Genomic DNA, 18,750 nt, shown 5'->3' with positions numbered 1-18,750 from the left:
CTCTCTCTCTCTGCCTCTCTCCTCTCTGTATCTCTGCCTTTCAAATAAATAAATAATAAATATTTTTTAAAAATAAAACAAATCTTTAAAAAAATGTAGAGGCTGTACCAGGATTTCATGGAGCATTGGCCTTCAAGTGGGGATTACGCCAGGTCTCTGCCCGGCCGGGTGCCCCACAGTGATGGGCCCAGGGGCAGGGTGCCCCACAGTGAGGGGCCTAGGGGCCGGGTGCCCCACAGTGATGGGCCTAGGGGCAGGGTGAGTAGTCTGCTCGCAGTCCAGGGGAGCTGCCTGGAACTCTGAACACAGAGCGGTCGCTGGGGGAGGAGCAGCCTCTGGGGAAAAATAAATCAAGAGAAAACCTAGGCACATGTGAGGTCTGAGTTGTCTGTTAGACATCCAGTTGGACATGCTGAGTGGAGACACCTGATTGGCTGTGGACTTAGGTGCGTGACGATTACAAGTTGAAGTTACCAGTGTTGAGTAGATGTTTCCATTTTGGATGTAGAGAGGAAGCTAGGAGATCAGTGTGGACTGTAGAGAGAAGGGTCACACAGAGCTCTGGAGCTCTCTGACCCTCAGAGCGCTGGAAGAGGAAGACCTAGAAGAGTGGAGGCTGAGAAGGAGTGTCGGAAGCCCAGGTTGTAGACACTGCCCCATCCCCCAGCTGCTGTGGCTGGTGAGCAGCTGGCAGCCAATGGCTGAGTCACAAGGAGTCACACTGAGTGAGCTGGTCTCCATGGACACACCTCTCCCATGATGCCCCAGCCCTGCTCTAATTCTCTTACTGCCTGAGTGCTCTCAGGGGCAACTCCAGGAAACTGTCACGTCCAAGAATCCCCTGCCCTGGCCGGGCTTTTAGGCAGTCTGGCTGCAGACGTCCAGTGAAGAGAGTTCATGGGAGAGTGAAGAAAGGGCTTGAGTAAATATTAGCTGTCACTCCTCTCCAGAGAATGGAACCTCCCCCTTCGTCCAGACCGTTACTGTCGCCTCCTCAGATGACACTCAGCTCCTTATCCGAAGCTCGTTCCACCTGGAATGGCCTTCTTGGGCCTGGTTTGGGCCAGTCACCCTTATGAACCTGTTGGCTGTCAGAGAGGAGGCGCCACATCCTCTGCTCAGGAACTCTGCCATGCACTTGTGCAGGGCAGCCAGTGGGCTTAGGGAGCACGAAGCAGGAGTCAGTTCTGCCCATGAGAGTCAGACATTTTCACAGAGGAAGTGGCATCAGAAGAAGTCCTGAGCTAACTTCAAGGCTCAACTCAAGATTGATGTTGGAGCAGCCCCAGGCCCCATCTTCACGCCAGATTTGGCTGTTTGGGTGCTGTTGGCTGCAGCTGCCTTTCTGTGGCTTGGCATTGCCTCCTGTTTCAGGAGCTCTCCAGGCACCCTGACCCTGCGAGCTTCATTTTCCAGCCATAGCGAGTTGATGAAAAGGACCCCGAGGAAGATCTCCGGGATCTGGAGAATTTACCTAAGTTGGTCAGCGAGTACTAGCCCCCTTCCCGTGGAGCCCTGACTGCGGTGTCTGCTCTCCAGGACATGGCTGTCCTTCCTGATGGCCTCGTGCTAGTTGTGTTGCAGCTGCCGGGTGAAGACCGTTAGCTGCGTGAGACTCTGATTCCTCCCCAGAGGGAGGCCGCTTTAGCTCTGGGTTGGCTAAAGCTGTGAGCTGCTGTTTACACCACGGGTTTTGGAGAGTCCGGGGAACGTGAGGATGAGAAACCATGCCAGCTGGTGGTCAGGTGCTCTGCACCTCGGTGCCTGGTGCCTGTGAGGAAGCATCCCTTCCAGTGAGACTCACTCGGGAGGCAGCAGCCAAGGCCGAGTGGGAAAGAGTGGAAGTTGGACCCAGGGATATCGTTGCGTTGGCCTTTGAGGCAGATGGGCCACTGACTGTGCTTGAGACGCAGGTCTGAGCTGCTGGGCCCCTGCTGACTGTGACTTCTCAGCACGTTTTATATGCTGCTTTCATGGAGGAATCCTGCTGTCCCTTCACAATGAAAAGGCCAGAAATGGGAGCTTCACATTATTTCGGGAGATGTGGTGATATATAAGCTTATCTGTAACAGGATGTATCATTTTCCCACAAGAAGGTTTAGGAGGCCTTCATTGTGACACAGTGGATTAAACTTGTATGAGTGCCAGTTTGAGTCCAGACTGCTCCATTTCCAATCCGGCTCCCTGCTGATATGCCCGGGAAAGCAGCGGAAGATGCTGTAGTATTTGGGCCCCTGCCACCCATGCAGGAGATCCAGATGAAGCTTCCTAGCTCCTGGCTTCAGCCTGGTCCAGCCTTGACCATTGTAGCCATCTGGGGAGTGAACCAGTGGATGGAACACCTCTGTGTGTGTGTGTGTGTGTGTGTGTGTGTGTATTTGACAGGCAGAGTTAGACAGTGAGAGAGAGAGACAGCAAGAAAGGTCTTCCTTCCATTGGTTCACCCCCTAAGTGGATGCTACGGCCTGCGCGCTGCGCTGATCTGAAGCCAGGAGCCAGGGGCTTCCTCCTCGTCTCCCATGGGGTGCAGGGCCCAAGCACTTGGACCATCTTCCACTGCACTCCCGGGCCACAGCAGAGAGCTGGCCTGGAAGAGGAGCAACTGGGACAGAATCCGGTGCCCCAACCGGGACTAGAACCTGGTGTGCCGGCGCTGCAGGCAGAGGATTAGCCAAGTGAGCCATGGTGCCGGCCAACTAGTCTATGTTTAAAAGGAGGATTTGGAGTATCAAGGAGGAATGTTTGGCTGTGCAGTTTCTAGGAAGAGTCACCCCCAGCATGTTAAGTTTCAGAACCAGCATTTGGAGGCTCCTGGTCCTTGGATTCCGGGGCTCTGACCATACACCTACATTTTCTGAATTCCTTTATTGTCTTTGGACTATTTCATTCAATAAAGTGAATGAAATGAGTGAATGGATAAGGACTGGATTTATGAATATTTAAGTGAGAGAAATAAATTGGGTTACTTGGAATAAAATCTAAAGTTTTTCTCAAATACAGCCAGTTTTTCAGAGAGCTTAAGAAGAGAACCTTCTACAACTCAATAGTAAAAGAACCAGCCCAGGACAGGCATTGCGGCACACCGGGTTCAGCTGCTGCCTAGGACGTCCACAACCCATATCGGAGGTGCCAGTTCAAGTTCCTGCTGATATACCCTGGAGACAGCAGATGAGTTCCTGCCCCACCTGGGTGGGGTTCCTAGCACCTGGCTCAGCCTGACCCAGCCATGGCTGTTTTGGGCTTTGGAGGAGTGAACCAGAAGATAGCTTTCTTTCTGTCACTCTTTCAAATAAACAAACAAGTATTTAAAAAAGAATGCCATCCCAGATGAAAATAGACAAAGGCTCTGAATAGGTATTTTTCCAAAAAGGGTTTGCAGCTGGCCACCAGACACATGAACAGATGCTTAACATCAGTAGCCATCAAGGCAACGCCAGTGTGGAGAAGTTGGAACCCTCACTCATTGGTGAGAATGTGAATTGGTACATCGCTTTGGAAAACAATCAGACAGGTCCTTGAAAGGTTAATCATAGAATTATGATTCCAACCAGCCAAAAGAAATGAAAACATGCATCTTTATTTAAAAAAAAACTTGTATACAAATATTTACAGCAGTGTTATTCATAATAGTCAAACTGTGAGACCAACCCAAGTGTTTATCAGCTGATGAATGGATCTGTAGAGTACTGTGCATTCATACAATAGAATGTCATTTTACCACAAAAGGGAGCGAATCCTGATACATTCTGCAACAGACATGATCCTTGAAACTGTTTGGCTGAGTCAAGGAAGCCAGTTATGAAGGCCCATGCCTTGTATGGTTCCATTTAAACACAATATCCAGAAGCGCCAGATGTGTAGAGACAGAAGGGAAGCTTGTGATCGCCTAGGGCTGAGGCTCGGGCAGTCCTTCGGGATTAGATGATGTTAGCTGCTGGAACACGGATGATGGAATGGTGTGAATATACGGTGATGATTGTACAACTCTGTGAATATTCTAAAAACCATCGAACTGTACACCTTGAACGGATGAATTGTATGCTCTGTGAATTTTGTTTCAATGAAGCTGTTAACCCATCCCTACCCCACCCCTAATCTTGTTTGAATCACTTCTGACATCTTAATGTTGAAAGAGAGAATCGGGGCCGTTGCTGTGGCACAGTAGGTTAATGCCCTGGCCTGAAGCGCTGGCATCCCATATGGGCGCCAGTTCGAGACCCAGCTGCTCCTCTTCCGATCCAGCTCTCTGCTATGGCCTGGGAATTGGGCCCCTGCACCCGTGTGGGAAACCTGGAAGAAGCTCTTGGCTCCTGGCTTTGGATCAGTACAGCTCCGGCTGTTGTGGCCAATTGGGGAGTGAACCATCGGATGGAAGACCTCTCTCTCTCTCATTTTCTCTCTCTCTCTCTCTCTCTCTCTCTCTCTCTCTCTCTCTCTCTGCCTCTCCTCCATCTGTGTAACCCTGACTTTCAAATAAATAAATAAATCTTAAAAATAAGGAAGAATAATAAAATTTTACAGAAATATGGGCTAGTCGTCCTTCAGGAAGAGTTCAGTTTGGGGCGATTTGTTAATATGTACCTTGTAGGCACTGAGAACAAAAGCCAGGTGTTCTTGGTCTGGGGAGGAGCATTTGAGCGAGCACGTGCAGCAGATTGAAGGTGACACAGTTGTTGCAGGGAGCGGTGTTTGGAAGGTCAGGGAGGGTGTTCTCCACCAGGTGTCAAAGCATAGAAGGGCGTTCCAGGTCAAAGGCGGCCTGGCATATGTGGGGCAGTGGTCTTTGAGGGGCAGAGTTGGATAGAGGGTGCATGTGGCACTTAACTTTGTGTCCATGTAATATTAAAGAAAAGGAAGCCTACACATAACTCCTGAGCTGAACCACTCTATCTTCTAGAATTTTAGTTCCCAGAATTAGTGCCACAGAGTTCTCAGGTGTTGCCTGTTTGCCGTGTGCCTGGCACTATTGTTGGGTCATTATGTTTCTCCTAACTCAGGGAGAGGTGCACTACCATGACCCACTTTGGCAAGTGCGGAAAGAGCCATCGATGCGTCCCTGGGCTGCCTGTGGCTGTGGCGGGGAGTACTGGCTGGCTACTGAGGGGCTGAGTAAATACTGACACTGTTGAGGCTGTCTGCCTCAGATGTAGAGCATGTTTGAGATGGACAACACTTGTTTCACTCTCCCTAAAAGCACTTCCGGGTGGGAAGTGAAGTGACTTATTTAGGGCTTTAGATTACAACCTAAATTGTCTTCCTCTGCTGTTACTACATATTTCCCTGCCTTTAATGTCCCTCAATAATTGTTTATTGGTAACAATAACATGAAATGACAAAACATTTCTTATTAATATCAGGCTGGTATTTTTTTTTTAATCATCAAAGGTCTAGGGTCAAAATCTAACTTATTCAGTACACCCTATCTCTCAAGTTCTTTGGTGTCCAGAGTAAACTGGAGCCCCATTTTCCTTTAAAAGGGAAAGAAAACTGCAGGATGCCTGGGCAGGTCCGTAGCACCCAGCCTCAGAACTGGGCAGCTGCGGTCCCTGTTGGCCCCTGGCTGGTAGCTCCTCAGCACTGTGGTATGTCCCCACACTGCCAGATGGGCTGCACAGGCTTAGAGAGCAGGAAGTGAGCTGCTGGGAGATACGGCGTGCAGCTGTGGTGTGCAGACGGGAGAGGAAATGAGACCCCAATCCAGGCAAACATGAGTGGTTTGACTTTGTTTTTGAACCAGCAGGCACTGGGAAGATGTCTGTGTGTAGGAGAGCTGCCCTGATCAGTTACGCTGGCCAGCTGTCTAGCAGAGAGAGGTGTGGCTGGGGGCGCATCTCCACTCACTGCCGCATCTCAGCTGGTGCGGGATTTCCAAAAGCTGAAGTTGGGTGTCTGAACTTCCTGCCTATCTAGCAGTGGCACCTGTGTGATCCTAGGACCAAGAATATGTCATTTAACATAAGGAATACCTGTAAGATGTGTTCTTGCTGTGTTCTGTAGTGTTTGGGCATGCTGTGATGGACGGTGCTGGCTGTTTGCAGGTAGCTGGTGCAGATGTTTGCTGTCTGTGCCGCCCACAGCAGTGGGTGTAAAGGTGTAAACAGAGTTACTGAGAGCACCCTGTGTCCTCTGACACTCGGCACCTTGTCCGGAAGCACTTTACTGCTCTGTAGACAAAGAGTCACGATGCTAACATGAGGACATAATTCTGAAACTACTCAGTCATGAATGTTATGTTCTTGTCTGTCATGCTCCATTCTGTGGTAACCATTCTGAAGTACACGGCTGATTGCAGGTAAATGATTAATGTGCGTCTGTAGGAGCCAAATTGTAGCCAAATGAAGATCTTACATTTGAAGATCTTAACTGTTTGGAAAAATTCATCGTTGGTTCTGAAAGTCTATGCAGTTGGCTTTTATTGACCATTTTGAAATTCTAAGTCTTATAACATTGTCAGTTAAAGAATTCCATTATTATTGGTTTGAATTTTAAATATCTATTAATATTTTTGAAAGGCAGAAAGAGAAAGATATCTCCCATCTGCTGATTCACTCCCCAAGTGCCCACAACGGCCTGGGGTTGAGACAGGCCTAGGCAAGGAGTCAGAAATTCAGTCCGGATCTCCCACCTGCATGGCAGAGACCCAGTTATTGACCCATCCCCGCTGCTTGTCAGAGTGTACATCAGCAGGAAGCTAGAAGCAGAAGCAGAGTCAGTACTCAAACCTGCCTGCGTCCCAAGCAGGTCTTAACTGTAGCCTCGGATGTCTGTCCCTTAAAGGAGGATTTAAAGAGTCAGTTTGTTGTCCCCGTGTCCGCGTGTTGGAGCCCCCTGTTGTATATAGCCACAGCTCTGTCATGGTGTCGTTGTGTAGCGCACACTGTGTTGTTTCTGCTCAGCAAACTGAACTCTAGAGGGACGAAGAGACTTGGATGTGTGACCTCAGCACCTGGCGAGTTCTGGTTCTTGACAGGCAGGCAGTTAGTGTGTGCTGCTGTTGTAATGCCTTCAGGAGTGGAAAATAAGCTGCTTGAAGTAGTTTTCAGTACCTTGAATAATACAAAGATGTAACTTAGCAAGGGTTGTAATTTCTGATGATACATGTTCATTTGGCTCAGTATCGTCACAATTGTGTCAGCATTTGAAGATGAGCAACCCCGTCCCTGTCCTCAGATCTGTGAGGGGTGAGTCGCAAGCAGACCATTAAAGAGGGCTGTTTCAGTGCTGCTGCGTAGAAGTGGACCAGAGCAAGAGAGGGGGACTCATCTGAGGGCCATAGTCAGAGTTCATGTCTGCATCCTTGCAAGTTGAGTTTAGCATGGTGCACTGCCTCCGACTAGAATTAAATAACTGCCTGGTCTCACAGCTTCCCCTGATTTTTTTTTTTTTTTTTTTTTTTTTGACAGGTAGAGTTAGACAGAGAGAGAGACAGAGAGAAAGGTCTTCCTTCATTGGTTCACTCCCCAAGTGGCCGCCACAGCCAGCATTGTGCCAATCCGAAGCCAGGAGCCAGGTGCTTCCTCCTGGTCTCCCATGCAGGTGCAGGGGCCCAAGCACTCAGGCCATCCTCCACTGCCTTCCCGGGCCACAGCAGAGAGCTGGACTCTTACCTTGATTTTTGCACAGTTTTTTTTCTTTTCCTTTTTTTTTTTTAAGATTTTATTTATTTATTTATTTATTTTTGAGAGGTAGAGTTACAGACAGTGAGAGGGAGAGACAGAAAGGTTTTCCATCCACTGGTTTACTCCCTGAATGGCTGCAATGGCCAGAGCTGAGCTCATCTGAAGCCAGGAGCTTCTTCCAGGTTTCCCACACAGGTGCAGGGTCCCAAGGACTTGGGCCATCTTCTGCTCTCCCAGTCTGTAGCAGAGAGCTGGATTGGAAGTGGGAGCAGCCAGGTCTGGGAATGGCGGATGGTGGCACCTCAGGTGGAGGAATAACCACAGCCCTGGCCCCTTTTGGAGTTTTTAAAAAGTGCTGTGGCACTCTTCACATTTTAAGTGGGTAATCATTTCTCCTTGGAGAATTTAAAGAGTTTATTATGTATCTTACTTGTACTGATACCAAGTGTGATGAACCAAGGCTGGCTAAAGGAGAAGGCTAAAACAAACTTCCTAGGGGTCTCTAGCTCTCTGGTGCCCTGGAGGCAAATTTAAAGACCTCAGATCTGGTGTGTCCATTGTGTAACTTTGAGAGGTGATGGGCTTTGAGTTGTCTGAGGCAGGAAATATGCTTTGGACAGCTGGCTGTGAAGTGGGATGGGGCATTGTGGAGGCCCTCGCCCACCAGTCTTGGACTCACTTTTGTTGGGGAGTGTGAGCCGGCACTTGGAAACCACTTACACATGTTCACTCTGGTTACGATTAGTTATTAGGCACAAAAGTACTGGAGGCACACAGGGACGCAGAGTTGTCTCTACGCCGACACCTGTAAGTGTGTGTCCACGGGGCTGCAGACGTCTGACGCTCCTACCTTACCTGAGCTGACAGTGTTTTGTGTCCGCCAGCTCCACGTTAGTCACCTACATGAGCGTAATAAACACATGCAGATGGCAACTGAATTCCGTAATCACCGTCACCAGGAGAGGCCAGGCGGGGGCAGCGCCAGGGAACAGTGACCTCGGTGAACCATGCAGTATTGATTTTGTGGCTTGTGGTCTCCTGGGACTGTTCCAGAACGCCTGCAGCTCCTGCTGGGCCTCCTGGGAGCTGCGCTCGGACTCTGGGACCTCTTGTTGCAAACCACACTGCCAGAGGAAAGAGTGACAAAGAAAAAGGCCGTTGGTCTGGATTCAGGACTTTCAAAGTTGGAGAATGAAGTTCTTGTACTCATGAATTTTGAAGCTTAGAATTCCTTTGTATGCCCTCTGTGACAAATCCTCAACGAGTTAGATCTTCCAGCTGTGTCCTTTTTCCAAAGTACATTCCCAAAAGTATATTTCCATGTAGAAATAAGGTAGTTCCAGGAGGGAGATAGGAAGTTTCACTTTGGGAGAAAGAATGAAATATACAATAGCCTGATTGCAACAGGTCATCGATTTTGCGGGAATAGGTTCCTCGCAGCACAGGGGCAGGAGCTGAGGGGCATTGCACACCTGGGACAGGCAGGCCTGGGGACAGCCGCGTCCTCTCTTCACTTTTCACAGCAGTTGGGTATTGTCTGCTCAGGTGTCTGCTGTGGGTCAGGTTCCGCAGGAGCCTCTCAGGTGTGGGCTCACCCGATCCCCCCCACTGTACCCCCTGCGCTCCCCCAATGTTTGCATTTGCCTAACTGCATTGCATTTACTTCTGAAGAGTGATCATTGCAGAGAAGTAATCCAGGACTCCCTGGCCTCTTCCCCGTGGTAAACATCTTGGTGCTCTTCTAGGTTGTGCTGGTGAGGTGGAATGAGCCGTACCAGAAACTGGCCACGTGTGATGCAGACGGAGGGATCTTCGTGTGGATTCAGTACGAAGGCAGGTGGTCCGTGGAGCTGGTCAACGACCGCGGCGCTCAGGTGAGTGGGCGGCACACCTTGTACCCAGACCGCTGGACAGGTGTGCTGGAGCCGAGGTGTTAGCACTGGAAAACCCTTCGCTGGATGAAGTGGGCTAACAATCAGGAAAATTCGAGCCTTGCTTTCATTGCCCTTGAACATGTCACTACATGAGAAGAAGGGGCGCAGCTCAGACCTGCCCCTCCCCGGCCGAGCTGGCTGCCGCTGGCTGCCGTAGCCAGAGCTGTGCGGTTTCCCGCCGGCTGTGCAGTGAGTTTGCCGTTCGGTGCTGCTACTGCGGGTGAGGTTTGCATCCTCTGGAGTGCTTCTGGCCTGCGCATTGTGTTTCCTTTTCAAAGGTGTTTCCCTGTCTTGTGATCTTTATCTTTGGCGCGCAGAGAGCACTGCGTGATTGCTTCTCACCAGCTACTCGCCAAGCAAAGAGTTTCTCACATTCTGTCCTGTCGGTTTCCAATTAGCAGGGCCACCTGTTGTCATAGCTCAGCTCTTCCTCTCTGACACACTCTGTCACGAGGTGAGGAAAGCGGTTGCTCGGAGGACAGCCTGCTGAGCTGTGCTGTCTCTGCAACTGATGTGGGATTGGTCCTGCTTAGCGTGCAGCTCCCCGTCCACGGTGAGGCTGGGCCATGTGGCGCTCTCCTTGCCTGCCCGAGCTCCCCGTGTGAGGATCCAGCTCCCATCACGGGGACTCGATGGAACCCAAATCTTTAGGGGATATTTGATGATCAATTTCTGGGACTCCTTGACTCTCCCATAATGACTTCCCTGTGACTGCCTCTCTGAACATTTCTAAGAGACAGGGTTTTTGTCCTCACCTCTTCCATCTTGTTGCTTAAATAAGCTGTGAGCTTCCTGTGCTTGAACAATACAGAATAATCAAGTGACCTAAAACTGCAGGGAAGGGCCAGCACTGTGGCGTGGTGGCTGAAGCCGCAGCCTGCAGTGCTGGCATCCTGTATGGGCGCCGGTTCAAGTCCTGGCTGCTCCACTTTCGATCCAGCTCTCTGCTGTGACCTGGGAAAGCAGTACAAAATGGCCCAAGTCCTTGGGCCCTGCACCCTTGTGGGAAGACCCAGAGGAAGCTCCTGGCTCCTGGCTTCGGATCAGTGCAGCTCCAGATGTTGCGGCCAACTGGGGAGTGAACCAGCAGATGGAGGACCTCTCTCTCTCTCTCTGTCTGCCTCTCCTTCTCTCTGTGTAACTCTGACTTTCAAATAAATAAATAAATAAATCTTTAAAAAAGAAACCTGCAGGGAACATGTTATTGGCAGAGGCTGTTAATAAGCGGAGGATCTCCAAAAGTTGTCACCACGGAGGAGAAGCCTGCCCTGGATGAAAGCAGCACTCTGTGCGGCTGTACTGGGCAGGTAGATGTAAGAATGCAGCCTGACTGACGAGCCCCTCCGTGGAGAGAAGAGGAGGAGGCACCCCTCTGCCCATCCCTGGGCTCTCAAGTAGAGCGGCAGTTGTGGAGAACCTCTGACCATGAAGAGCGTGGAGGCCGTGGTGCAGAGCGCCGGCTCTGGAGTCCGACCACACAGGCGTGACCCTCACTCCAGGCAGCGGCTTCCTCATCGGTAACACAGACGGCGGTGATCTCTGCTCGGGTGACTGTGAGCGCCAGGCCCCACTGTTTGTGCAAGGTGCTTCCATGCTGTCTGCGTGCGGCAGTTGCCACTGCCTGTGTTCAGAGTGCCTGAAGTGTGTTGCAGTACTGCCACCTCATAGCACCTGGCCCACAGCTGACCTGCCTGAAACGCCAGCAGGGGCTCCTCGCCAAAGACAAGTCTCAGGCCTTCAGGTAGCAGCTCTGTGTCTGCTGTGAAGTGGAGACTTCTCTTGAGTTTGCCCAAAGGGTCTCTCAAATGCTGGGGTCCTCTTAAAGCGCAGGTCTTGTTCCCCTACGTAGAGGCCCAGGGTGGAGTGAGACATGTCGCAAGAGCGCTTTAAGTCATGGCTCAAAGAAAAGGAGGGGAGCTTGCACTTATGCCGAGTAAACAGGTAGCTTCTCCCTGGGTGAGTGCGCAGTCCACGTAGAAACCCTGTTCTGAAAATGTTGTCTTTCCTGGTTAACAGAAGAGAAAAGCCCACGGCATGGAGGCCGGTAACTGGCCAAAGAAGTTATGGATGGTGAAGCCAGAAAGCTCAAGCCCCTGACTGAGTCCAGATGGCTCTACCATGTGGTCATGTTCTAAGACAAGAAACTATTTTCCCTTTTGGCAAAAATGCGTGTATTCATAGTATTTCCAGAAGAGCTCAGGTTTTACTACCATCCGAGAGGCTCACGCAGCCCAACAGCGCCACCCCCGCCTGGTTTTCTCCTGGGGGGCGGGCAGCTCCTGCATCTCCATGCGGCAGCTGCGCAGTGACCGCCAGCACCGTCGCACCCCTCATGCTTCTCTGTTGAGTGTTTAGCGGAAAGCATGCTCAGAACAAGACCTGGAGGTGCGGGTGCTGTGCGGGCCGTGGCACAGCTGGCAGCACCCAGAATCCCACATGCCTGTGCCTGCTGACTTTGACTAAAGCTACCACTGTCTTCTGAGCTGATTCAAAATGTTAAATAATTCTGCTGAGTCCTCAAGCCTTAAAACCAGTGGAGCAGCTGTTGTCAATGAATGCTGGCGTTTGGGAGAGGTTTGGTTGCTCTTAATAATGTCGGAGTCAGATCCTACCCGAGTAAAAAGGACACCACACACTGTCGCCGAGTCACTGGCTCCATGCACCTGGAAAAGCTGTCCTGGAAACAGTTCAGAGAAAAGTTCTTCGTTTTAGAGGAAACAACAGGTGGTCCTTGTTACACAGCTTGCCTTTCACTGTCACAAAGTCATGAAACATTTGGCAAAAGCGAAGTGATACTTTAACAGTTTCCTTCATTTCAAGAATGGATCCGCAACAGTGCATGCATTATTGCACAGCGTTCGTCACCGAGGATGTCTGTGCCAGGCACACGCGCTCCCAGCAGTCTGATGGAAAAGCTGCCTTGGGTGGTGGCGTGGTTGGGCTGCTGCTCAACCTCTATTAATCCATGTCTGCGAACTGTCTTCAGTAAATCAAAGCCATCACCGCTCTCTGCAGTTGGAAACAACAGAAGGGGAGACTGCTGTTCGTCATCCAGCAGTTGATACTTGGATTCCTGTTTTTTATTTTTTTTAATTGTGATAGGTTATCACTCTGGGCTGACCTAATAAATCCAAGTAATTCGTACAAACATCCCACATTACTACCTTTTTGTGATGTAAGATTGCTGATGTCATAGAGAAACTTCTTTTTACTGGCTGTATGTTTTAGCCCTGTATTAAGGAGATTTTTTTCGGTGCCAGAGCTGTGGCACAGCGCTGCCTGTACTGCTGGCATTGCATATAATTGCCGGTTCAAGTCCCAGCTGCTTCACTTCTGATCCAGCTCCCTGCTAATGTGCCTGGAAAAACAGCAGCAGTGATCCGAGTCCTTGGCCCCTGCGCACATGTGGGAGTCCCGGAAGAAGTTCCTGGCTCCTGGCTTTGGATCAGCCCAGTGCCAGCCATTGGGGCCATTTGGGGAATGAACCAGCGGGTTGAAGACCTCTTTCTCTAACTCTGCCTTTCTAATAAATAAATAAATCTTAAAAAATATATTTTCTTCTTTTATTACCAATCTTTTCCAAGATGCGTAGTTAAAAGGCTTGTAAATGAATAGCATTATCTCTGCAAAATGAACCAACTTTTAAACATTATCATAGAATATAATGTGTGTCTCTGAAAATGTTGTTTTAAGTTCTTCAAAAAGCTAGACAGTATGATTGGTTGCTACATAAATGTTCTGAATTTACCTAAGGAAACAACTTTTCCAGTCCCCCTGGAGCAGAAATTTAAGACCTCCCTCACAAACACATGCCATTGTCATGAGAGACGCGGCTGATTGCGCAACATTAAGCACATAGGCCCTGCTGGGAAAGGAGCCAAAAGCTTAGGTCCTTTTGGTGTTTGGTCATTGATTTTCTTGTTGTCTGAAATCAAGTTAACCATCAGTATCACAAATTCCAAGAATATGCGTATGAATGTTTATAGATGATTTTTTTAAGTTAGCAAAGATGGAAATAAAATGTAGAACAATCTAAAAAGTAAATTAAAGTGACAAGTGGAACCAAATTTAACACTAATTCAATTAAATGTAAATGGACTAAATTCATTAATGAAAAAGTAAAACTTTACATTGTTTTCATATTTTTAAAAAACCTAGATATTATATTGTATTAAGAGCCACACCTAAAACTTCATTTCTTGAAGTCTATTCAGTATTTTTATTTTTTATTTATTTTTATTTATTGACATAGTAACTACATTCTTATGGGGTACAATGTAATATTTCCACATATGCATACTTTTTAATGATCATATTAGAATAATTAGCATCCATCACTTCATATATTGAAGGTTTCTTTGTAGTGTGAACATTCAGAAGTTTTTCTTCTAGCTGTTTAGACAAGTACAATATGTTATTGTTAACTGTTATTACCCTACTGTGCAATAGAACACCAACAGGATTGTTTCTACAGTAAAATAAATAAATAAAAGTAATAAAATCAGTAAAAAAAATCAAAAAAAGTAAACCTTTCTGAAGTTTGATTCGTCTATCCATCTATCTATCTATCTATCTTTTTTTGAGAGAGTTAACGTTGGAGAATAAACTAAAAATGGTGCATCTTTTGTGAGCACTTGGACATTTACCATAGCTATGAGACATAGATAATGTCCTCCACTTAATACATTAAGATGGGATAAATCTGCAGTCAAGTTTTACTGTTAACTCTCATAATCCAACTGTTGGAGGAGAGAGGTCCTGCATGGGAAGTTAATTCACAGTGACTCCTGTTGTTAATTTAACAATTAACACTCTTACATGTGACATCAGTGATCACCCAAGGCTCTTGACCTGAGCTGCCAAGGCTGTGGAAGCCTTTTGAATCCACTGACTCCTTCCATGTTTAGATAAGGCCATGGACCAGGTGGAAGATCTCTCCTCCCTTCAGAGTAAGTAGATCCTTCTGTGATGACCACCATTTTCTGCTGGGGTCTCCCACAGAAGGCCTTCACGTGGGGTCCTTGTTGCCACAGTGTGTTGGCTTTTCATGCCTGAGGTGCTCTCACGGGTTTTTCAGCCAGACCAGAATGCCTTGAGGGCAGATTCTGAGGTCAGACACACCTAAAACTTAAGGACACACAAGTAAACTCGAGGAATGAAAAGGACACATCTGACAAACACCAAGGAAAAAAATAAAACTTAAATATTTTATCAGATAACATAACAAGTATTACCATATGCTGATAATAACTGTAGTTTACCAACAAGTTTTTAATATTATATACTTTCTAATAGCACCAAAATAGATGAAGGAGACAGAACAGATTGATAAATCCATTGACATACTCGGAGTTTCAGCTACAAATAGCAAAGATAGAATATCTGAGCAGTATTAATAAACTTAATAGACATTTATAGATTCTGAGTTCACAAATTAGAGAATATGAATTGTGTCAAACACAGAATGTGACAAATTATTCATGTTTTAGGACAAGGTTCTACAAACCTTTTCTATAAAGGGGCAGATAGGAAGTATTTTAGGTTTTGTGTACTAGGAGCTGAAATCAAGGACATTTTGTGTGTATTATATAACAGGAAGGAAAATAAATTCCAAAAAATTGGTACAAAATTTAAAATTGTTAAGGCACTAAAATTTGAATTTTATATGATTTCAAAAATAATGAAACATTCTTCCTTTCTTCAGCCATTTGGAAACACGCTTTTGTGGGCAACACAGAAATCAGTGACAGGCTAGAGCCATCCTTCAGCCCAGAGCCTGGCAGTGCCTAGTGAGGGCATAAATGAAAACCTCAGCAGATTTCTAGTGGTGACTGTCTTACAGGCCATGATGTTTGAACACAGTACAACTGGGCTGTAAGTTAGTAGCAAAAAGATGAATGGAAGAAATTCCAGCATGCCTGGGGCTTCTTAAATGTGTCATTAAATAGCTCGTGTGTTGAAGATTATATCTACTGGGCACGTATGCAGTGCCAGCTCTGGTGGGGAGGATGTTCCGTATCAGAATCTGTAAGACGTGACCTGGCGTGAGAGGGATGTGTAGCCAGTGCATTCCTCGTTTCACCGCCCAGCGCTCTGCTGTCCTTCACATGTAGTGCGTCTTCTCCAGACTGGAGGTTTGTGTCTGGCGAGTTCCGACAGCGTGTCCACGTGTGCTCATTCCGAGTGTCGGATTTTGGTAATTACTGCGCTACTTGAGACTCAGTGCTTCCGTCTCTGTCAGGCGCCTGTGCTCAGAGATCTTTACTGTTACTGCTGTTTTTAGTTCGTTTTGAGGGGCTGTGAACCACACCCACATGAGGCAGCATGTTAATGGATGTGTTCCTGCGCTCCACCAACCTGCTGTTCCCTGTCTCTCTCCCATTCCTCAGACCCCTCTGTTCCCTGAAACACAATCCTATTAAAAGTAGGCCAACTAGTATACCCGCAGTGGCCTCTGAGTGTTCATATAAAAGGAAGAGTTACTTGTTTCTCACTTTAAATCAAAAGCTAGAAATGATCGCATTTAGTGCAGAAGGCATTTAGAAAGGTGAGAGGCTGGCGCCGCCGCTCACTAGGCTAATCCTCTGCCTGCGGCGCCGGCACCCCGGGTTCTCTCCCGGTTGCCCCTCTTCCAGTCCAGCTCTCTGCTGTGGCCCGGGAGTGCAGTGGAGGATGGCCCAAGTGTTTGGGCCCTGCACCCACATGGGAGACCAGGAGAAGCACCTGGCTCCTGCCTTCGGATTGGCGCAGCGCACCGGCTGTGGCGGCCATTTGAGGGGTGAACCAATGAAGGAAGACCTTTCTCTCTGTCTCCCTCTCTCACTCTCTAACTCTGCCTGTAGAAAAGAAAGGAAGGAAGGAAGGAAGGAAGGAAGGAAGGAAGGAAGGAGGGAGGGAGGGAGGGAGGGAGGGAAGGAAGGAAGGAAGGAAGGAAGGAAGGAAGGAAGGAAGGAAGGAAGGGGAAGGAAAGGAAGAAAGAAAAGAAAGAGGAGGGGAGGGGAGGGGAGGGGAGAGGAGAGGAGAGGAGAGAAAGGTGAGAGAGGCCCCCAAACCCTCTTGGTGCAGGTAGTTATGTGGATTTGTGAAGAGGTCTGTGAGGGAACGCCAAGAAACATTTCCAATGATAAGAAAGCACATTGCTGATAGGGAGAAAGCTTGAGTGGTCCAGACGGAGGATCGAGCCAGCCACAGTGCTCCCCAGGACAAATCCTAACCCAGAGCACGGCCCTAACAGTGTTCACAGCCCCAACTGCCCGCAGTTCTCTGAAGGGTGAGAGAGGTGAGGAGGCTGCAGAAGAGAAGTTTGAAGCTGGCGGAGGGGGGTTCATGAGACGTGAGGAGACAGCCCGTCTCTACGCCATAAAAGAGAAGGTGAGACAGCAGGCGCTGACGGCAGCTGCAGCAAGTTGCCTCGAAGGCCTAGCTGAGGTCACTGATGGACGAAGTTACCACAAAGAGCAGATGCCCAGTGTGGGAGACCAGCCTTCTACAAGGAGGAGGCCATGCAGGACTCCCCGAGCTGCAGAGGGACGCCGCTGCCCGGCAGAGGACAGGCGCAATCCTAGGGCTGCTCTGCCTGTCCTCCACAGACGGAACAGTGCCTGAATGACAGCGGTGTTCACGAAGGTGTTTACTACTTTTACTGTTGAGAACGCGGCTCAGAATCCAAGATTCTTTGCTTCTCACTCGCCATGCACCTGATCACCAAGCGCTCTGATAGAGATGTGCAAGGTTCATGTTGTTTTTGTGCCTGCTAACACGACATCTCTTCTGCAGCCCATGGATCAAGGAATCATTTCTTCTTCAAGGTCCTGTTATTTAAGCAATATATTATAGCTGCTAGAGATAATGATAGCTCTGATGGATCTGAGCAAAGAACATTGAAAACCTTCTGGAAAGGATTCGCCAGTCTAGATGCCATTAAGCACATTCCATGGAGGAGGTTGAAATAACACCAGGCAGGCATTGTGGCACAGCAGGTTAAGCCACCACCTGGGACTCGGGCATCCCATTCCACAGTGCCCCGGTTCACGCCTGTCTCTGTTTCATTCCAGCTTCTTGGGAATGACAGCCTGGGAGGCAGCAGATGATGGCCCAAGTCCTTTGGTCCCTGCCACCTACATAGGAGATCCAGGTGGAGCTGCTGTCTCCTGGCTTTAGCCTGGCTCAGACCTGGCTGTTTAGGGCATTTAGAGAGTGAACACGCAGTTGACAGTGCTCTCCTGAGCCTTCTCTATCTGTCTCATCCCTCCCCCTTGTTGTTGTTCTGCCTTTCAAACAAACAAATATTTTTGAAGATTTATTTGTTTACTCAAAAGGCAGAGTGGGGTTGGGGAGAGAGGGAGAGAAAGACACAGAGAGAGAGAGAGACCTTCTATCTGCTGGTTCACTTCCCAAATAGCCACAAGGGCTGGAGCTGGGCCAATCTGAAGCCAGAAACCAGGAGCTTCTTCCAGGTCTCCCGTGTGGGTGGCAGGGAGCCAAGGACTTGGGCCATCTGCTGCTGCTTTCCTAGGTACATTAGCAGGGAGCTGGATCAGATGTGGAGCAGCTGGGACTCAAACCAGTGCCCATATGGCATGCTGGCATCACAGGTAGGGGCTTTACCTGCTATACCTCAGTGCCAGCCCCAACAAATATTTTTTGAAAGTCATGGTTAACGGGAGTTTGGAAGAAGTTGATTCCAACTGTGGTGGGTAACTGTGAGGGTCTCACGATTTCAGTGGCAACAGTAGCTTCAGATGTGTGGGGAGCAACTCGGACTATACTGTTACTGGAATTAAGACTTATTCTATGCACCTGCTCTCCCACAATATGGCGCTGGGAGAGGAGGAAACAGCTTCTACACAGCTGCCTCCAGTTCAGCCAATAAACTGTAGGACTTGCTCCTGATTGGAGGAGAGCAGCGTACTCGGCGTGTGGGCAGCCGAGTTGGGATTGGTGGAAGAGGACTATAAAGGAGGAGAGAGACGGCATGCACCAGGAACATCTAAGGGGAACACCTAAGGGGAACACCTGTGCAGCCCCCGAGAGAGCCGGCCGGCGGTGTGCCGCTCCCCCGCGGAAGTGGGGAATGTGGCCAGGGGGAACCGCCCTTCCACGGAGGTGGAAGGGACAGTAGCCAACCCGGGAAGAACCAGCAGCAAACCTGGGGAGGGCCGAGCAGACGAAAGAACAGCGCAGGGTCCTGTGTCGTT

General features: G+C 48.8%; 1 protein-coding gene across 4 annotated transcripts in view; it reads left to right on the top strand.

Annotated features, from left to right (window-relative positions):
* The window catches only part of TULP4 (TUB like protein 4), a 248,179-nt gene that overhangs the window by 171,665 nt on the left and 57,764 nt on the right, over positions 1-18,750 (top strand). For all 4 annotated transcript variants that reach the window (XM_070073328.2, XM_089333585.1, XM_051855193.3 and 1 more), the window contains one exon: positions 9,365-9,493. In XM_070073328.2, coding sequence (XP_069929429.1) covers positions 9,365-9,493 — 129 coding nt within the window. The remainder of the gene's footprint in view (positions 1-9,364; positions 9,494-18,750) is intronic.

This window comes from Oryctolagus cuniculus, chromosome 5 (assembly GCF_051225735.1).
Source record: "Oryctolagus cuniculus isolate XC-2025 breed Fujian yellow rabbit chromosome 5, ASM5122573v1, whole genome shotgun sequence".
In the NCBI taxonomy this organism is placed as follows: Eukaryota; Metazoa; Chordata; class Mammalia; order Lagomorpha; family Leporidae; genus Oryctolagus; species Oryctolagus cuniculus.
This window is presented reverse-complemented; position numbering and strand designations above follow the sequence as displayed.